Here is an 18,803-nt window from a genome sequence, read left to right as displayed (position 1 = left end):
GATGGACATGTGACAAATGTGGATGAAGAAAGTCGTGATTGCAAGATTTAGACATGCACAAAAAAGAAAATTATAAAAAAAACAAAAATAACATTAACATCATAATTTGATTAAAAAAATTATTTTTATATAATTTTTTTTACTAATATTTTGTTTTTTCTCATTTTGGATTTCATGATTACATTCATTATATATAAGATGGCAAAGTACAAAAGGAAAAAGCACATTTTATTCAATAGAAATATTACTATATTTCTCATTTTTCAATAAGGATATGTTGCATATTTAAAATATATTAAGAAAATATGATAGTGTAATTAAAGTAAATAATTTATATGAAAAATGTAAAACTATTTTTATATATATTAAGAAAATATGACAATTTAACTAATAAAAATTTAAATATAAAAGAAAATTAAAAATCGTGTAATTTAAAATTTGAAATTGTAAAAGTGAAAATTTTCACTAAAAATTTATTTATTTTCTTTTTATTTTTAATTCTTTAACAAATATTCAATAATATTTTGTAATATGATGGTTTATATATTACTATTATTAAGTTAATTTTTTGTATAAATATATTTAATAATTTTTTATATCTAAAATAAATTAATACTATTAATTAAAGATATATTTAGATAAATACATTTAATAAATTAAAAAGACTTATATTAAACAAAATTCTAAAAAGCATTTTATTAAAATAAAATAAAATAAAAAAGATTATTAGGAGAGAGAGTAACCGACACACGACAGGCACGCGGCTTCTCGATCATGTTTCGCATCTACCTGCGGCACGACCCCATATAATCTGCATTGGATAATGGGTATTAATTAAAGAACTTAATAAAAATATAGAAAAGTGCTTAGGATTGTCCATTAAATTTTTATTAAACATATAAAAATATAAATTTTTATTAACCATATAAAAATAGAAATTTTATATGAAAAATTATGTATTTAATTTTTGTAAATTTTAATTTTTTTTAATGTAACTTTTTTATATTATTTTGTATTCTTAACAAATGTTTTAAAAATATTTGAATCAAAAAACAATATTTAAATATATACTTTCAATTTGATTTTTATTATTTGAATTATAAATAATTTCATATTTTTTGTTTTCATAATTAAAAAATAAAGGATTTCCTTTGTATAAAAAAAGAGAATGAAATTTAAGTGCTCCAATTTTTTGTTATACCATGTAATAACAAGTAAGTGAGGATGGAGAAAAAGAGAAAAAAAGTATGAGATATAATTAATATTTTAATTATTAAATGAATCTTTAAGTTTTTGAAAATATTTCTAACTCATGTAAAAATATATCCAAGGCATGAATTTTCGGAACATTAAAGTTAAATATATATTTATGGTCTTAAATTTAGCTTAAACATTGATTAGGTCTTTAAATGTTCCAACAATATATTTTTCAAATTAATCTTTGGTAAAAACATTATAAGTTTAAGTATGAATTTAGTCACTATAATGATAACGACATATGTTGTCCAATTAAATTACACCATGTTATTCAATAAGCTTTTTTTAATTACAATAACTTACTAAACGGACGTCAACGTTTAAAAACAATAATTTTTGAATCATATTTAAACCAACATTATACATAGTAGGTATTTCGTAATTTTCTATATAACCAATTAAACACATGTATATAACCTTAAAAATAGTTGTTGACAAATTTAGTTATAAAGATATACCCACGTAATTATGTCAATAACTTGATCTATTTGCAAAATACCTTGAATAGTCAACTTACTACGATATTTTGATTAAATCATAATATTTTATGATAATAATTTAAGAAAATTATCATATAACTTAAATACTAATGGTGTAAATTGAATAAAATTTAGAAGAACAAATCCGGAAGAAGAAAAAAACTTAAAAACCTAATAAGTGAAAATTGAATAAATTTAAAGGATGAAATGTATATTTTTATCATTAAATAAATGGACCACCCCATATAAAATTTATTTGAGATCTTACATATTTTAAACCAATTTCCACCCAAATAAGAGTACTATTATTATAGATTCTAAAAAAAATTGATTTTGATATTCTATAATTTAGAGATTTTTAAAAAAATGAGAGATTGTTTTGTGTTTATCAGTCATATTAAAAATTACTTTATTTATTTATTTAAAATTTTATTTTTAAAAGAAGCTACTAACATCAACTTTTCAAATAATTAAATTTTAAATTATATTTCAGATTTTTCATTTAAAAAAAAAATTATAATAGATAGATGCAAACTTTTAAAAATAATTATTAAAAGAATAAGAACTATCTTACGTTAAGATTGTAACAAACGCACTTTAACTGAACATATTAATATTAATTATATAATTTTAAAATCAATTTTATCTTATCTACAAATAAAACCAAATATACATATAGATGATAATAATTGCACAAATAATTTCAAGAATGTAAGTTTAAGTTTGATTTGTAATAGAGTTTAGTTTATGCAAACGAGTACCAAGGCCCAAGGGATACACATAACCATGAATCCCTTAACGTGCTTATTTATGTTTGGGATCAGCTAAAATTTCAATTCCTGCCACGTGTTTATCTAATGTTTTGAAAATGGACTGAACGGATTCAACAGAAAACCGAAGTTGGTATCGATCCGGACAATCCATAAAAACCGGATCGAATCGTTAAGAACCGGCAAATCGATCGAATTGGGGGCCGTTTTGGAAAGCCATTCCGTCGAATTTGCAGTTCCTTTCTCTCTCTGGCGTACTCTTGCTCTCTAAGAAGATAACACTCCCTCTTTTCAATTTAATTATACTTTTATCTTCTCTTAATTTCATCTTTTTCTTATCTCCACCACTATTTCATTATCATTTTAGGTTTTGCTAATTCAGTTAAAATGGATCAATTGGGATTTTTCCACATGTAGTTAGAGACTCAGAGCATCTCCAACGGTAGCTAAAATGAGTTCGTCTGTCAGGTGTAATTACGTGACCTTCAGTTTTTGGTGAGTTCGTTGTTGGAGATGTGTCAAGTTGTCATCACCCTTCTCTCACGGAGGAACGGTACTTTGATATGGTTATCTTTTTTTTATTATTATTAATTTATGAATAATAATAATAAATAAATGATTTGTTAGTGGTGGACCCTGTCTAATGAACATGTGAGTTCACGGTTGGAGTAAAAAATGAATGGGTTATTTCAAGATGATGTGACACGATGGACCCCATTTAATGAACTCATATTGTGTTCACCGTTGGAGATGTTCTTAGAGCATCTCAAACGGTAGCCAAAATGAGTTCGTTCGCCCGATGTAATTACGTAACCTTCAGTTTTTGGCGAATTTACTATTGGAGATGTGCCAAACTGTCATCACCGTTCTCTCATAAAGGAACGGTACTTTGACACGGTTATCTTTTATTATTATTAATTTATGAATAATAATAAATAAATGATTTGTTAGTAGTGGACCATATCTAATAAACATGTGAGTTTACCGTTGCAGTAAAAAATGAATGAATTATTTTAAGATGACGTCGCACGGTGGACCCCACTTAATGAACTCATATTGAGTTCACTGTTGGAGATGCTCAGGTAGCCAAAATGAGTTCTCTACCAGGTGTAGTTACATAACCTTCAGTTTTTTGTGAGTTCACTGTTGGAGATGTGCCAAACTCATGAAGGAACGGTACTTTGATTACAGTTACCTTCTTTAATTCATTTACTAGTAATAATAAATGAATGAATTGTTAGTGGTGGACCCCATTTAATGAACTCATTTTGAGTTCACCGTTGAAAATGCTCTTAGCTGTAATTTCTTTCTATTATTTAGAAATTTATGGACATTATTTATATTTGTAATTTATTTTATTATTAATATTATTACTATTTATTTATTGAACGATTTGATTGAAGGGTTCAATCATGGTTTAAGTATGAATTAAAACATTGCGTTTAGTTATCCACCCAACCCATTAATACTAATACAATTGCACCAAAAAATACAAGAATTTTTGTATAGATAAACGATATCATAAAATATCGATTCGATTATTCTGCTGAATTGGCAACGCATTTGAAGCATAATTTATTGGAAGTCATTACATAATAGAACATTTTCAGCATAGCAATGTAGCAGTACAAATTTTTATTCTAAAAATCCCGACACAATAGCAATTATTATTATTATTATTGTCAGAAATATTGTTATCATTGATGCTAAAATCAAACCCCTTTTGTAGTGCTCTTAGCTTCGGTCTTTTTGGCAAAAGATGGCAAGCGAAATGCAGATGAATGAATCTGAAACGAATAACACACAATATGGATAACAATTAAATTAAGAAACAGATATATAAGGCATTAAATCATGCTTAATTAGTACCTCTGAGTTGTAAAACTTTAAGGGTTTCTTTGATATGCCATAATTTTCTGGATCAATTGGGTTAATTGGGTTTCTGAAGTCCACATGTGGCCCTTCGGTTGAACAAAGCAAGAAACCAATCACCCCACTGAATCAAAATAAATACTAATTAGTACAATATATAGTACTTGATTAAACAAATTCACTACAACATACTAGTATATATTAATAGATATGGTTAAATACTTTAGCAAACATTTTTTTTGGACATATTAACTAAAAGAAAAAAAATGTTTGGTGAGTTAATTTAGCTTATGTTATCTTGGTATAGTTCCATTATTTCGACTAAAATATGAATTATCCGAAATAACTAAGTCTGAATTTTGACTGAATCAATATTTGGTCAAACATTACTTATTTTCAGACTAATTTTTGAAAAACTTTAGACGGAAAAAAATGAAGGATAGAATTAAGAGGCTTGCCTTGGATATGTTGGGACAATAGTCCATGCATAATCATTGGAGCCTTTGAAAGTTTGGGAGGATTTGATTAGAAGTTGTTGAATATCCAATGACTTAAACCAAAAACTCTCTGCTTGGATGCACAAAACTCCTCCAGGACGTAGAGCTTTTGAAACCGATTCAAAGAATTGAGTTTCAAATAACTCATGATCAGGCCCTGTAACATATCACATCATATCATATAATTAAATATAATAATAACATCAACTATCATCATGTGTAAATATAATTCAAAAGCAACAACAACAACTAAGTAGAAGAGAAATTAAAAGGGGTACTTATTGGGTCGAAGGCATCCACTATTATTGCATCATATGTGCCTCTTGGGACAGACTTCAGAAAAATTGTTCCTGTGCCAGTTTCAAAAAATTAACCATCACAAATAGTTTGCGATAACAACTATGACATAATTAACTATATGTTTGGATATATATACCATCTATAACATTAATCTTTACTCTGGGGTCCTTGTAGCCAACAGCCACATCTGGGAAATATTTCTTATAAACCTGAAAACAGAAAATTAATTAATTTCTTTTACATGGTTCTTAATAATTAATTAATTAATCCAATAATAAGGGTTGAAAACATTCAAATCACCGATCTAGTCTATAAAAGTTTAGGCCTATATGGCCATACAATATTATTTTAACATAAAACTTTTCCATCACATAGTCACACAATTTAAAAGATTAAATTGTTCGACACAAAAGACTATGATAAAATATTTTTGATTCAAGATATTATTTTAAAATCTGAATACTATTAAAATCAAATTACTTGTTTCTTGTGTTTGTGGTCATAGATTTATTCGTTTCAGATAGATATTAATATATTTATTTTACTTTATTACTATCATTATATTGTGTGTTTTGAATAATCCTCTTTATTAATATATATTTTGACTTCTTTAAAAAAAAATTGAGAACACCCATCCATTTTATAAATATTTTGCTGATGTACTTTATAGTTATAATAAAGAAAATAATATTTGAAAGTCACCCGTATACCTATCTATAATTTGAGAGAGAAAGAGGTAGAGAGAATAATATACTATACTATCAGTCAGAGAAAAAATAAAATATTGAATTAATATAGAAAAATTAAAGGACTTTAAATATCACTAATATTGTAAAAATAAGTGTATAAGTAAAGTTAAAATTTGACTCTTTTACGCTTAAATAATACTATCCCATTCATTTTTAAAAGTCATTTTAAAATTGTTTACACATACATACTAATAATACTATTAAAATTTTCCAATTTTCATAAATAATTTTATTTTTCTCTTACATAACCTTTAACTTTTTATCATTTCAAAACACCTATTTCTTTCTTTGTAATATATAAATATGGATAATTTAAAGAAATATATATTATATAATACTACTTTAAAATTTAAAAAACAACATCTAAAAAAAAAAAAATTTTCTTGAAAAACGACACTTAAAAAAAGTCTAAGTATAAAAAATTAGTTCAAACATTATTTTACTCACATCAATGAGCATTGTGTCAATTTCACATATGTCAATGTGTTCAACAGAAGAATGTCGGGAAATTTCCCTAAGGATGCCACCATCTCCTCCACCAATAAGCAACACCTATGAATGAGAGGATACAGCAAACAAAAATGTCACATTTCATCAAATTATGGTCTAACACACTTCTATCATAGTATACTTAATGGTAAACTATCCTTTCCGTAAAACAGTAGGATGCTATTATTTTAGTTATTGACTCGGTTATAATTTTAAATTAGTAATTGAATAAATAAAATAGTCACTGAAAGATACAATTTATTATTATAAAAGTTTTTGAAATATATAATTTATTGGCAAAATAATATGTAACTATTATGATGTCAAAAATTAAATTGACTTAAATTTTGATAATTTTAAGACTACTTTGAATTTTTGACCGAGTCAGAAAACAAAATATCAGCATCCAATTATTAAAATATTGAAATTTAAATTTAAATATTTCTTGAAAAATGTAACAGGAACCTTTTTTGGGTTTGGAATAGAGCAAAGAGGAAGGTGAGTCATCATTTCTTGGTAAGAACATTCATCTTTCTCAGTGAGTTGGAGTGCTCCATCCAGAACAAATACCTTACCATATGTTGATGTCTGCAATTCCATTATATTCCATGTTCAATAAGAATGCAACTTAATATATTTTGTGATTTAATAATATCAAGCCAAGTAATTAAGATAATATGTTTTATATGGTTGATTATCATATCACCTGAAAAACTAGCATATCTTGATATTCAGACTTCCCTTGAAAACAAACATTTTCCACCTTCAAGAAATGTGCTTCCCCTGCAATATTCAACCATCAATTTAATTAGTTTTGTTGATTTTTTTTTTTTTTTTTTTTTTTTTTTTTTTTTTTTTTTTTTTTTTTTAATAAACTAAATTTGTGGTGAAGAATGGTTATAAGTCCAAAATAAGAAAAAATTTAAGACTCATTAAGCAATTACAAATGAGTGTATCTTGGTTTTACTCCAACGACAATAACGATGATCAAATTTATTATATGTAAATTCAATATTGATTTTCTTTACTATTAAACCAAATCATTTAAGTTTTTAATTAGATTTATCGGAATTTTAATATACTAAGTCCGTTAATTTTAAATTTTCGTTTTAATATTATTTCACAACTTTTTATATAATTATTGTTTTTTTTATAATATTTTTAATTAAGGAAATGCTAAAATGTCCTCTTAAAGCACTTGTTAGTATATTAAAGATACAAACTTTATATTGAAAATTATATTTTGTATTTCTCAAAAAATTAAAAATTATTATTTTAAAATATAATTACTATTTATGAAATCATTTGCAATGACTCTTTTAATTATTTACCATCTTATTTAACATATTTATCTTTATGTAATAAACAATTAGAAATATATATATATATATATATTTTCAAAACAATAATTGATACTAGTTTGATCTTTGAAACCAATAAATAAAAAACTTATTAAAAATTAACATGGAAGAAAATGGAAGAGGAGTGACACGTTACTAGTTTTTCTTTGTTTTCATAAAAAAAAATCACGAGATCAATAATATGTGCTATATAATTTACCTTTTCCTGTTGAGCAAATGTCCATGTGACCAACATATTTAATTACTTAAGATTATTCTTTAAGGAAGGTTGTCGGGATAGGAGGATTAAAATATGAACTATCCATTAACCTTTTTTCTTATGTGGCATTTGACACAACATAATGACAAAATTTATAATTACCCTTGCACTTTAAGCATGGACAGATATTACCCAAAATAATCTCTTAAGGAGGACATGTAATTATATAAAATATTTCATAATTTTCACTTGAGTGCATACAATTCTTTTTTTTTTCAAATCTAACAACTCAAATATATAAAACAAATCCATAAAACAAAATTAAGCAGAGCTTGAAAGCACTTAAATAAAATTTAGTTCCCCTGCCTTTTTCTTTGATGAAGTGAAATTGATATACATGTTTAAGTGAAATTGTCATACACACCATCATCATAAGTCATTACATCAGAATCATTCATCCACTCGACTTTAAATATAATTATAGTAAAAATAAATATATCTAATAATATAACTGTTGTAATTAATGGATACTGTACAAATTATTTATACTCTCTAATAATATATATGAATTAAATACATGTTGCAGAAATTGTCTCATAAAGAAGAAATTCAAAGATGTTTTTTTTTTCCATAAAAAAAGAAGAAAAATTCAATTTTATTCATGTGAATTAACCAACCTGGCCATATTGGACAATGTTCTGCAAACCATCCAGGAATTTGTGGATGTAGCTCATGATTTTCTTGTTCTCCATTATTCCCTTCTACAGCTGTGATTTTTGGAGAAGAGAAAACAGTTTTATCATTATCAATTACACCTGAAGGATGGACTTCAGAACCCATGATGTTTTGTTGCCACAAGAGAGACTCTATATACTTAGAGAAATGTATAGATCTCCAATTGTAGCTACTTTGTCCTATGTGTTAGGTAATGCTCACATATTTATACCATACAATGAGGCAATGTAAAAGGATCAATACAAGGAAATTATAATTTAACAAAAAGAAGAAGATGATATGAATTATGGTTGACTACTTTCAAGTAATGACGAATTTCTTTTAGCATGTTGAACACATGGTTGTTAGTAAAATACTTTGTCCGTTTATTTATAAATTGTCATTTTAAGGTTATTTAGGCAGTCTAAAAAAATTAATGAATTTTATTATTTTTCACAACATTATTTATTTTTCTCCTTTTAACATTCTTAATTTTTTATTATCATTATACTTATTTTTCTTTGTGCAATAAGTAGTTAAATGTATTACTAACTAAATAATAATTATTTTTTTTTTTGTTGAAATTTGCAAATGACAACTAAATATGAACAACTTTTTTGTTTACAAATGCAACAATAACAAAAAAATAGTTTTGATGAATAAATTTAGCCATATAATTTCAAAGCTTTAAGAAATTTATTGAATGTGGTTTTTATAATTTCTATAAATATATACTATGCTACTACATAATCTTATTCATTTTTAATTATTGTTTTAAAATAGTTTACACACATCAAATTTTAAAGTTAAATAAGTTTTTAATCTTTATAATATTTTAAATTTTTGTTTTTAGAATTTATAAAAGAAAATTACATTTTTTAGTCTCTATAAAATTATTATACAAGTAATTTTAATCATCATTGAAATGTCACCAAATATTTTTTAAATGATTTTTTAGCATCACGTTTGCAACATTATAAAAATTTTCCCCACAAAAAATAATTTAAAATTCAATTTATAAATTTATATTTTTATTATTTTTATCTTGAATTTATAGCGTTTAAAAATTAAAATTTAATTTAGTGGAGAAACTTTCAATAATATTTTAATATGCTTAGAAAAAAATCATTTGAAAATATATGTTAACGTTTCAACAGAGACTAATTAAAAATGTATGAATGATAATTTTATAGCAACTAAAAAATATAATTTTTTTTATAGGGGGTAATAATAAAATTTTGAAATTTTATAGTTAGAGACTAAAAGTTATTTAACCTATATTTTATTACTTTTGATGAAGTTATTTATATTTGTCTATAATATCCCTTAACTTTTCTATAACACCCTTAATATTTATTATTTTAATCTACTTATTTATGTTTGTGTAATAAATAATTAAAGATAATTTTGACAAAATAAAAGTTAATACTACTTTGATTTTTGGAAACAAAAAACAAAATGGATTTTTATTTATTAAAAAAATTTATTTAAAAAGAGACTGCTGGAGTATTTCCTTTGAATATTTGTATAAATAATTCAATAAATATGATTTTAAATATATTTATAATAATGTAAAAAAGATCTCAAACATCTAAAAGGTCTTAATGCTATATTTTTTCCTAAGACCATCTAATATTTTTTTAGGTAAAGTAAAGACAACCTAGCTAACATATTAAAGTAAAATCGCTAAATAATAATGACAAATTCTAATGTGGAAATTTTTCTTGGAAGTTTCTTAATTAATACATATATATGTGCAAATTGGATAACAAAAAACACTTATATATTTATCGTTTTTTTTGACTAAAATACCATTATTGTATGCTTTTTTTACTCAGGAACGACCATTTTATGTTTTTTTATTCAATATTTGAATGAGGCCTATGAAATGTTTATTTTATTTATAGATATAGACCGCTCCTAAAAAACGATAAAGACAATAATAATATTATAATACAATAAATTTTAAAATGCATTTATTGGAAATGTAGCTATTAAATGTACAGAAAAAAACTTTGTAAATACATAATATATGTTAGTATTGTAATATGATGTGATATAATACTATATGTTTTTAAGAATATAATTTAATATGAAATCAGTATTTATTATGATAAATATAAATGCTATATATATAACTTATTATATTCATAGCTAAAGACAATAATATAATACAATAAATTTTTAAATACATATACTCTAAACGTAGCTATTAAATGTACAAAAACATTTTGTAAATTCATAATATATATTGTAATATAATATGATATAATATTTTATATATTTATAAGAGTTCAGTGCCATGGTAAAAAGTTTTATACTAAAGTCAACACGAGTAATCAATTATATATTTAATTTATGATGATAATTTAATTGTATGGTTAGATATATGATAAAATTAATAATTTTTATTTATTGTTCATGTAAAATTAATTTACACTAATATTATTAATATTTAATATATTATAACATGCAATCAGTATTTATTATTAAAAATTAATATCTATGCTATATATATAACTTCTTATATTTATAGCTAAAGACAATTTTATATAGATAAATTTTTTTAATGTGAGAAATGAGAAGATTAAATAATAATTATTAAATTAAACTTTATGTGGTTGTGATTTAATTAATCTTTTAATAACTCATATGTGACCATCTTTTACATTGTTTAGGTCTTTTATTTTGTTTTAACTTAATTACAATTCTTTTTTATTAATTCATTAAATTGATTCTTCTGTTTATAAATATAAATATTTATTATATTTATAAATAAATTCGTCTCCTATAAAAAAGATAAAGACAATGTAGTATTAAAATACACAAAAAGTTAAATGCATATATTGGAAATGTAGCTATTTAATGTACAAAAGAAACCTTTGTAAATATATAATATATACTAGTATTGTAATACGATATGATATAACATTATATATTGTTTTAAATATATATTCTATATATAACTTATTATATGTATAGCTAAAGACAATAATATAATACAATAAATTTTTAAATACATATATTTTCGTAGCTATTAAATAAACAGAAATATTTTTTAAATTCATAATATATATATTGTAATATAATATTACATATATTTATAAAAGTTCAATTGGTATGCGCACTACCAATATCAAATTGTTTACATTTATAAATATAAAATTGTGTAGTTATTTGAATATATATGACAAAATCAATAATTTTTATTTACTATTTATGGAAAATTAGTTACATTGAGGTTGTATAGTTTTTTTCTCTCTATTTATAAATATATATATATATATATATATATATATATTTATAAATAGAGAGAAAAAAACTATATATATATATGAGAGCATATATTAAGTGAGATAATCTTTTAATGTAGAAGATGGGAGGATTACATGGTAATTATTTGATTAAAAATTATATAAATTATTTCTTTAGTAATTCACATGACTTTCTTTTGCATGGTTTGGGTCTTCAATTTTTTTGATTTAATTGTAGTTTTTATTCTTTTATTTTTATTAATACTCTAAATTGGTTTCCTTATTTAAAATTTGATGAATTTTAATATTTTTTTCATATTTTTTAACTAAAAAATAGTAATTTAAAACTTTTTAAATGATTTGACATACGATTTTATAATGTAAATTCATCAAGATGTATTAACAATTTATAAGTTATTAAATTAATTATAAAAATAAATAATTTTAGAAATAAAATTTGAAAATTTTATAATTATTTTATGAATATTAACCATTTAATGTCACATATCATATATTATATTGTTTAAAATAGTTAACATAATTATATTTTAATAAAAAAATCCAAACAAAAAAAAAAAAACAATTGGAGGACCAATCTTACGACTAAGTTTTTTTTTTTTAAACCAATGTTTGGGTCTTTCTTACTGCTAATTCCTACTTCTTCCGTGTTCTTCTTCTTTGTTTTCTTAAATGATACCAATTAATACATAAAAAGAAACCGATTCATAGATGCATCTTGAGAATTTATAATTAACTAATTTGCATATTTATTTCTGGTACTTAATCCAGCAATATTTATGGATAAATGCACGAAGCAATTGATACCAATGGTGAATGTTGCAACACATATGAGTCTAATTTAAGGTTCGTGAACGAAGATATTGCTCCACATGAGGTTCAAGAACAATTTCTGAAGCATATCCACTTGCTCCTTTCCAAATTCTTAATTTTTCTATTGAAGAGGCTTAGATTTGGTGATTTCCCATAGCTTATTTGGGAGAGGAAGCACAATAGGAACTTACATGTACCTCCAATAACAGAACTTATTAAATAACACTTAGTTGAACAACAAAGCATGTCTAAATGAATTAATTGATAAAAGAATTAAGGTTTATAGAGTACAATTTGTTTAAATATGGTGACACGTATGTTGCCTTTGAAAACTTATGAATAATTTATCCATTACACAATAAAAATTACACAATAAAAATGTCATGTAAGTAAATGTGTAAATGATACCTACAAACTCATGTGTACTCCACTTATAAATTTACTTACGTGTCACATTTTTATTGGATGTTGGATAAATTATCCACAATTTGTCAAATGTAACTTAGAAAAAACTTTAAATATTAGTATAAAGGTTTATATTACAACAATATCACTAAATCATATTGAGGAAGACTATCACTAGTACACTCCTCAGTCGTTCCCCCACAACAAATAATTGATCCACTCACTTGTCATCCGTCTACTTGATAATGCATATGAACCATACTCAACACAACTCAATATTTCTATGATATCAAAGTCATGACATTTTTCTTGAAGAAATTGTCCTGATTATTATAATAGAAAATATCAATCTCCAATCACCCTTCTTTGTTTCTATTTTTTTCCCCATTTATTTCTCCTTTTTCTCTTAAAAAAAATTCAATAGTTTCTTTAACATTTTGAACAATGTTGGAAGAGAATTAACATTTCATTCAATTTATCTCTTAACATCCATGTGCAAGGTTCCAATTGTGATATATAGTTGCACATCATATAAGATTGGAAAAAATTTCTTAAAATTTTACGGAGTTAGTAGCTAAAGTTGATCTCCTTACTTCTGATCATGTGGAATTCATCCTATAAGTAGGGGTGGGCAAAATTCAGTTATGTTTGAAAACCAAACCGAATCGAATTGGTTTTCAGTTCAGAAAAAACCGAATCGAACTGGTTTACAGTTTGTAAAACCGAACCAAACTAGTTTTATAAACCAGTGAACCGGTTTAATACTCTAAATTGAACCGAACCAGTTTACAGTTTGTAAATCGAACCGAACCGGTTCTATAAACCAGTGAACCGATTTAATACTCCAAACCGAACTAAACTGATTTTAACTTATTTTTACTTGTATCAAACCGAACTACTTTTGTATTAAATTGAACCGCGCTATTTAATTCCAATAGACTTTTTTTCCTATTTATTTCATTGACTAGCAGCATGTGAAGGAATATTGATCAATCAGAATTCACATGCTGCCTTTCCAAATACAGAATACATGTTGCACAATTTAATTCATAGCTTTCCAAATACATGCTACCTTGCATTGGCACAACAATGTTGATCAATCATAATTAATCAGAAACATAATCAGATACATATTAAACCTTCCCATAAGATAAAATTCACATGCTGCCTTTCCAGATACAGAATATATGCTGCACAATTTAATTCATAGCTTTCCAGATACAAGCTACCTTGTATTGGCACAAAACAATGTTGATCAATCATAATAAATCAGAAACATAATCAGATACATATTAAGCCTTCCCATAACATAAAATTCACATGCTGCCTTTCTAGATATAGAATACATGCTGCACAATTTAATTCATAGCTTTCCAGATACAAGCTGCCTTGCATTGGCACAACAATGTTGATTAATCATAATTAATCAGAAACATAATCAGATACATATTAAGCCTTCCCGTAAGATAAAATTAGAATTAATCAGAAATGGAAACAACAATGTCTAATTAGGGTAATCTTAATCAATCAGTTTCAGCACATCACCGAACCTTAATAGGCTAATGAATTTTGTAAAAATCTCTGCCCAGCACACATGTAACTAAAAGGCGAACAACAACAAATTCCTCAATATTCTAAAAGTATGATCCCTAAACTCAAATAATCTATTTACTTTAAATACAATGACGCTAAACAAAATAGAAACAAATGTCTTTAATTGTCAAGGCTAATGACACTAGCAGATGTTGTTGCATAGAGTGTTGGAGAAATGATCTATGCAAAAAAAAGTATTTCGTTATGTTTCAAAAAATTTAAAATACAATACAAAGTTTGTAGAACTAAAAATATTGTAACATACCTTTCTCAAAGGTTTCAAGTTCTTCAAGGTCCTCATCAAATAGATTTGAGAAAGGAGATCCTTTCAGCCAGTCTTGAGTGCAAACAAGCACTTCCACTATCGTAGGTGTAAGATTACTACGATGAGGATCCAACACCCTTCCTCTAGTGCTAAAAGCTGACTCTGATACTACAGTAGACACAGGGATGACCAACACCTCACGAGCAACACTTAAAAGGATGGGGAATCTAGTCGAGTTGACTTTCCACCAATTCAGAATGTCAAACTCGACAAAATAAGGTTCACACTCTTCAGCAAGGTATTTATCAAGCTCAGACTTATGATCAATTCTTTGCCCAATTGATTTTTTGTAGAAGTCCATACCATGTATATCATTATTATCTTCCTCTGGTTGTGATTCTCTCATACTTTGAGAACCTTCCTCCCTACCTTCATATTCTCGATAAATTGATTTCAAGGAAGATGACAATTTTGTCTTCAATGCCTCACCATCTACTTCAAAAAAATAATCAAGAAAGTAGTTTACATATCCAAATTTGCAAGTTCAGTCCAATACAACAACAATCAGTAACAACACGTTTATTCCATCAACGTTGCCCCAATACTTGTCATATTTACTCTTCATACTAATCCTCATCGACTTTATGCTTGCATCATTGTGCTCACATAATAATCGAATCTTCCTTCCAATAGCAAATACCTCCTTCATATATATTTATTTCCAATAGCAGAAGCCTGGGACAACATTCTATATGATGAGCCCATTACAAATCAAAGATCAATAACATATTCATAGCCCGAAAACAAAATGACAAATCAGATCAAACCTTTAACTTGAATTTAATCTCATCTCAATAAAACCTCTACAACCATATAGAAAAACTTTTATAGGGTAAACAACAATTTTTGAAAAAAAATCAATTCTCCTCCTTCACAAAATAGACACGATGCTTGAAAAAAAAATCAACAAAATAAAAGAACAATAATTCAATGAAACAGCACACCCAACAAAAACAATCAAAACAAAACTAAAATGTTCAAAATAAAAATCAAAGACAACTATTGAAACAACAAAAATGAAGAATAAATAAGAGAAAAAACCAATGCTATTGATTACATAAATGCAGATAAAAAGAAATCAACAAGCATGAATACAAATACAGAGATAAACAAAAGCCAAATTACACAAAACTTCAAAAAAAATACAGCAAAACAATCAAAAGTAGAGTACTAATCATGGTAGAAATAAAATACATGGGAAAAGCATGAACTCACTCAAAAGGTTATCAGACAAGCAAAATCATCAACCAAAATAATGAAGATGAATCAAAATGGTGAAACAGCGAAAGCGAAGGTGGATGAATACCTACGAGGAAACGACAGAAGAAGGAGGGCTAGACTCACGAAGAGAGAAAACGAAGTGTGATGAATCGTTGTGCGAAGAGAGAAGACGAAGTGCGATGAACTATTGTGCGAATAGAGAAGACAGAGGGCGATGAATTGTTGCGCGAAGATAGAAGATATGACTTTTCTATTTGTGGTGACAACGGCGGCGGCGGCCATAAGCTTCATTTCAATTTTAGGGTTTTGTTCAACTTTTAGGGTTTTGAAATTTTGAGGTTTTGGTAGAATTAAAACTAAATTTGGTTACAGTGCACCTATATTTTTTAAAATCAGTTCAGTTAAAAAAACTGATTTTAAAATAAAGTTTGGTTTTCAATTTTTTTGAACCGATTTAGTTTAAAAATGATTTGGTTCGGTTCAGTTCTATAAATCAATTCAATTTTTGATTTTTTTGTCCATCCCTATCTATGAAATATCATATTGTAGTAACTACTTTCGACCGATCCATGAGGTGGCGTGGAAATAAATGAGATGTGGATAGCATGGTATTTAATGGTTATGGTAGTGCTCTTACAAATCCATAGAAATAAGGTTTTGGAGGTTTGGTGTTAAACCATGATGGAGTCTTTTTGTTTGGCCTCTAAAGAAGTGTCAGATGGTCCAACATTATTTTTGTAGAAATTCAATCTCTTTCAAAGCAAACAAGATTTAAGAAAGTCTTTGTGTTGTTTTGACTCACTACAGATACTCCTCCCACCAGGTTTGAATCAAACTTTACTAAAATTATTTACTATTATTATAAAGTCCATTTTAATACCTACTGTATTAAGTCCACCTTCGGTACTGGTTGGTTGCACCTTTTTTAAGTCACGTGTAAAAGATGTAAAATTAATTACAAACTTAGTTATTTTCATTAGATGTTAGTTACAAACTATTTATCTTAATTAGAAATTAATTTTTTTTTTAATTTGAATATATAAATTTTATTATATTTACTATTATAATCATGTTTTTTATTTGATCAATATAGAAGTTAGTAATTATTCTCTTTCATGTTTAATATCAATATTTTGTATACATTCTACTACCTTATTATTCCGCAATTTTCTTTCTGAAAAATTTATTGAAATTTTTTTTATAGAAACTTAATTGATTTATATCTTTTCTTTCTCATTTGATTCTTGAATAGTTTGAGTATTTTTCACTTTTTTCTTCATTCATAACCAGATCTTTCTAATACTTTCTTCATGTTCATCTCTTTCATTACAAATTCCAAGCTTTAATTATCTCATCATGATGACAATAATAATAAAAAAATTAAATCACCAAACAATGGCAATAAGTGCAACATGTTTGTCAACAAAATTATTTTAAAATACAAGATTTCTTCAATACTTTGATATCAACCTTATTTGAAGATCAACAACTTTTGTCAAGCATAAAAAAGATGAAGTAAAATGCATTTGTTGAAATTTTTTGAAAAATGCCAACAACATTTGGTAGCAAAATCATTTCTTTTTAGTGAAATTGACATTAAAAAAATAATATTTACAAGCAAAATCTTGCATGAAAGTGGAAATTTTAGATTAAACGTTTACCAACAATAAAAAAATCAATATTGAGTTTGCATATATATATATATACAAGTCAGAACATACTGGTATATATATATATTGAGTTTAATGACTTGTAAACCAAACTATTGAGATAAGATTTGATGCATGTATAGAACCGTTTCAAACCGTTAGTGTTAGAGCAGAAAATTTCATTTCAACCTATATTATTTAATCAGATTTTTTGTTAATGATAAGTGACGCGGGTCACTTATGAAGATGACAATAAATAGCTAAGGATGAGATATTGGACCCTCGTCAAACCATATTGAAGTTCAAGTATGACTCATTCATAAAATTACCCTTTTCACATTTGTAAGACTAGTATTAGCAAATTGGTTTGAGCCCAAAAAGACAATTTAAATAATAGAGACTAATCTAATTAATTTGATTTGATGATGGATACACATAGATAGGGTCCACTATTGAAATTGTAAGAAGGGCAAATAAAACACGCTATGATCTTGCTGTGGGTATGTTCACAAAGGCTGTGGTTACGCAAGAATCCCGCAACTATATGTTTTGATGTGATGTGATTGAGATTAATTTGGGAATAAGGTGAGACATATATGTAATGTCTGCTACGATAGAAAGATGTGATTAATATATCTAGGATCATATCATGCATAAGATGCGGGTTATCTATCACGTTAGAACACATATCCTCTACTAGAGATTGTGTTGCCGACATCTAATTTGTTGAATCATATCTATCTTTTTCTCCTATATGTGATATAAGTGTCTATTTTGATAGACTTGACGAGGGATAAGATATAATATATTTATTATATTTTGTTTTAATTTATATTGA

The 18,803-nt window shown here is 25.7% G+C and overlaps 1 protein-coding gene across 1 annotated transcript; it reads right to left on the bottom strand.

Moving 5' to 3' along the window:
• Positions 1–4,068: 4,068 nt before the first annotated feature.
• On the bottom strand, positions 4,069–9,028 carry LOC101506868 (spermidine synthase 2-like). Its single transcript, XM_004502070.4, has 9 exons — positions 8,651–9,028; positions 7,120–7,196; positions 6,879–7,001; positions 6,372–6,476; positions 5,312–5,384; positions 5,154–5,225; positions 4,837–5,032; positions 4,376–4,502; positions 4,069–4,293 (listed from the first exon to the last, which is right to left on the bottom strand). Exons 1-9 carry the CDS (start codon positions 8,811–8,813, stop codon positions 4,219–4,221), a joined length of 1,011 nt encoding a protein of 336 aa, XP_004502127.1. The 5' UTR covers positions 8,814–9,028; the 3' UTR covers positions 4,069–4,218.
• Positions 9,029–18,803: the final 9,775 nt, after the last annotated feature.

The sequence above is a fragment of the Cicer arietinum genome, chromosome 5 (assembly GCF_000331145.2).
Source record: "Cicer arietinum cultivar CDC Frontier isolate Library 1 chromosome 5, Cicar.CDCFrontier_v2.0, whole genome shotgun sequence".
Classification (NCBI taxonomy): domain Eukaryota; kingdom Viridiplantae; phylum Streptophyta; class Magnoliopsida; order Fabales; family Fabaceae; genus Cicer; species Cicer arietinum.
This window is presented reverse-complemented; position numbering and strand designations above follow the sequence as displayed.

Bases quoted from the DNA above. Each gene is read 5' to 3' on its own strand.
- LOC101506868 (XM_004502070.4), bottom strand. From the start codon at position 8,813: ATGGGTTCTGAAGTCCATCCTTCAGGTGTAATTGATAATGATAAAACT. The intron at 5,226-5,311 runs GTATATATATCC...AAACTGGCACAG, and splicing joins AAAGATTAATGTTATAGATG to GAACAATTTTTCTGAAGTCT. The intron at 5,033-5,153 runs GTACCCCTTTTA...GATATGTTACAG, and splicing joins GGATGCCTTCGACCCAATAA to GGCCTGATCATGAGTTATTT.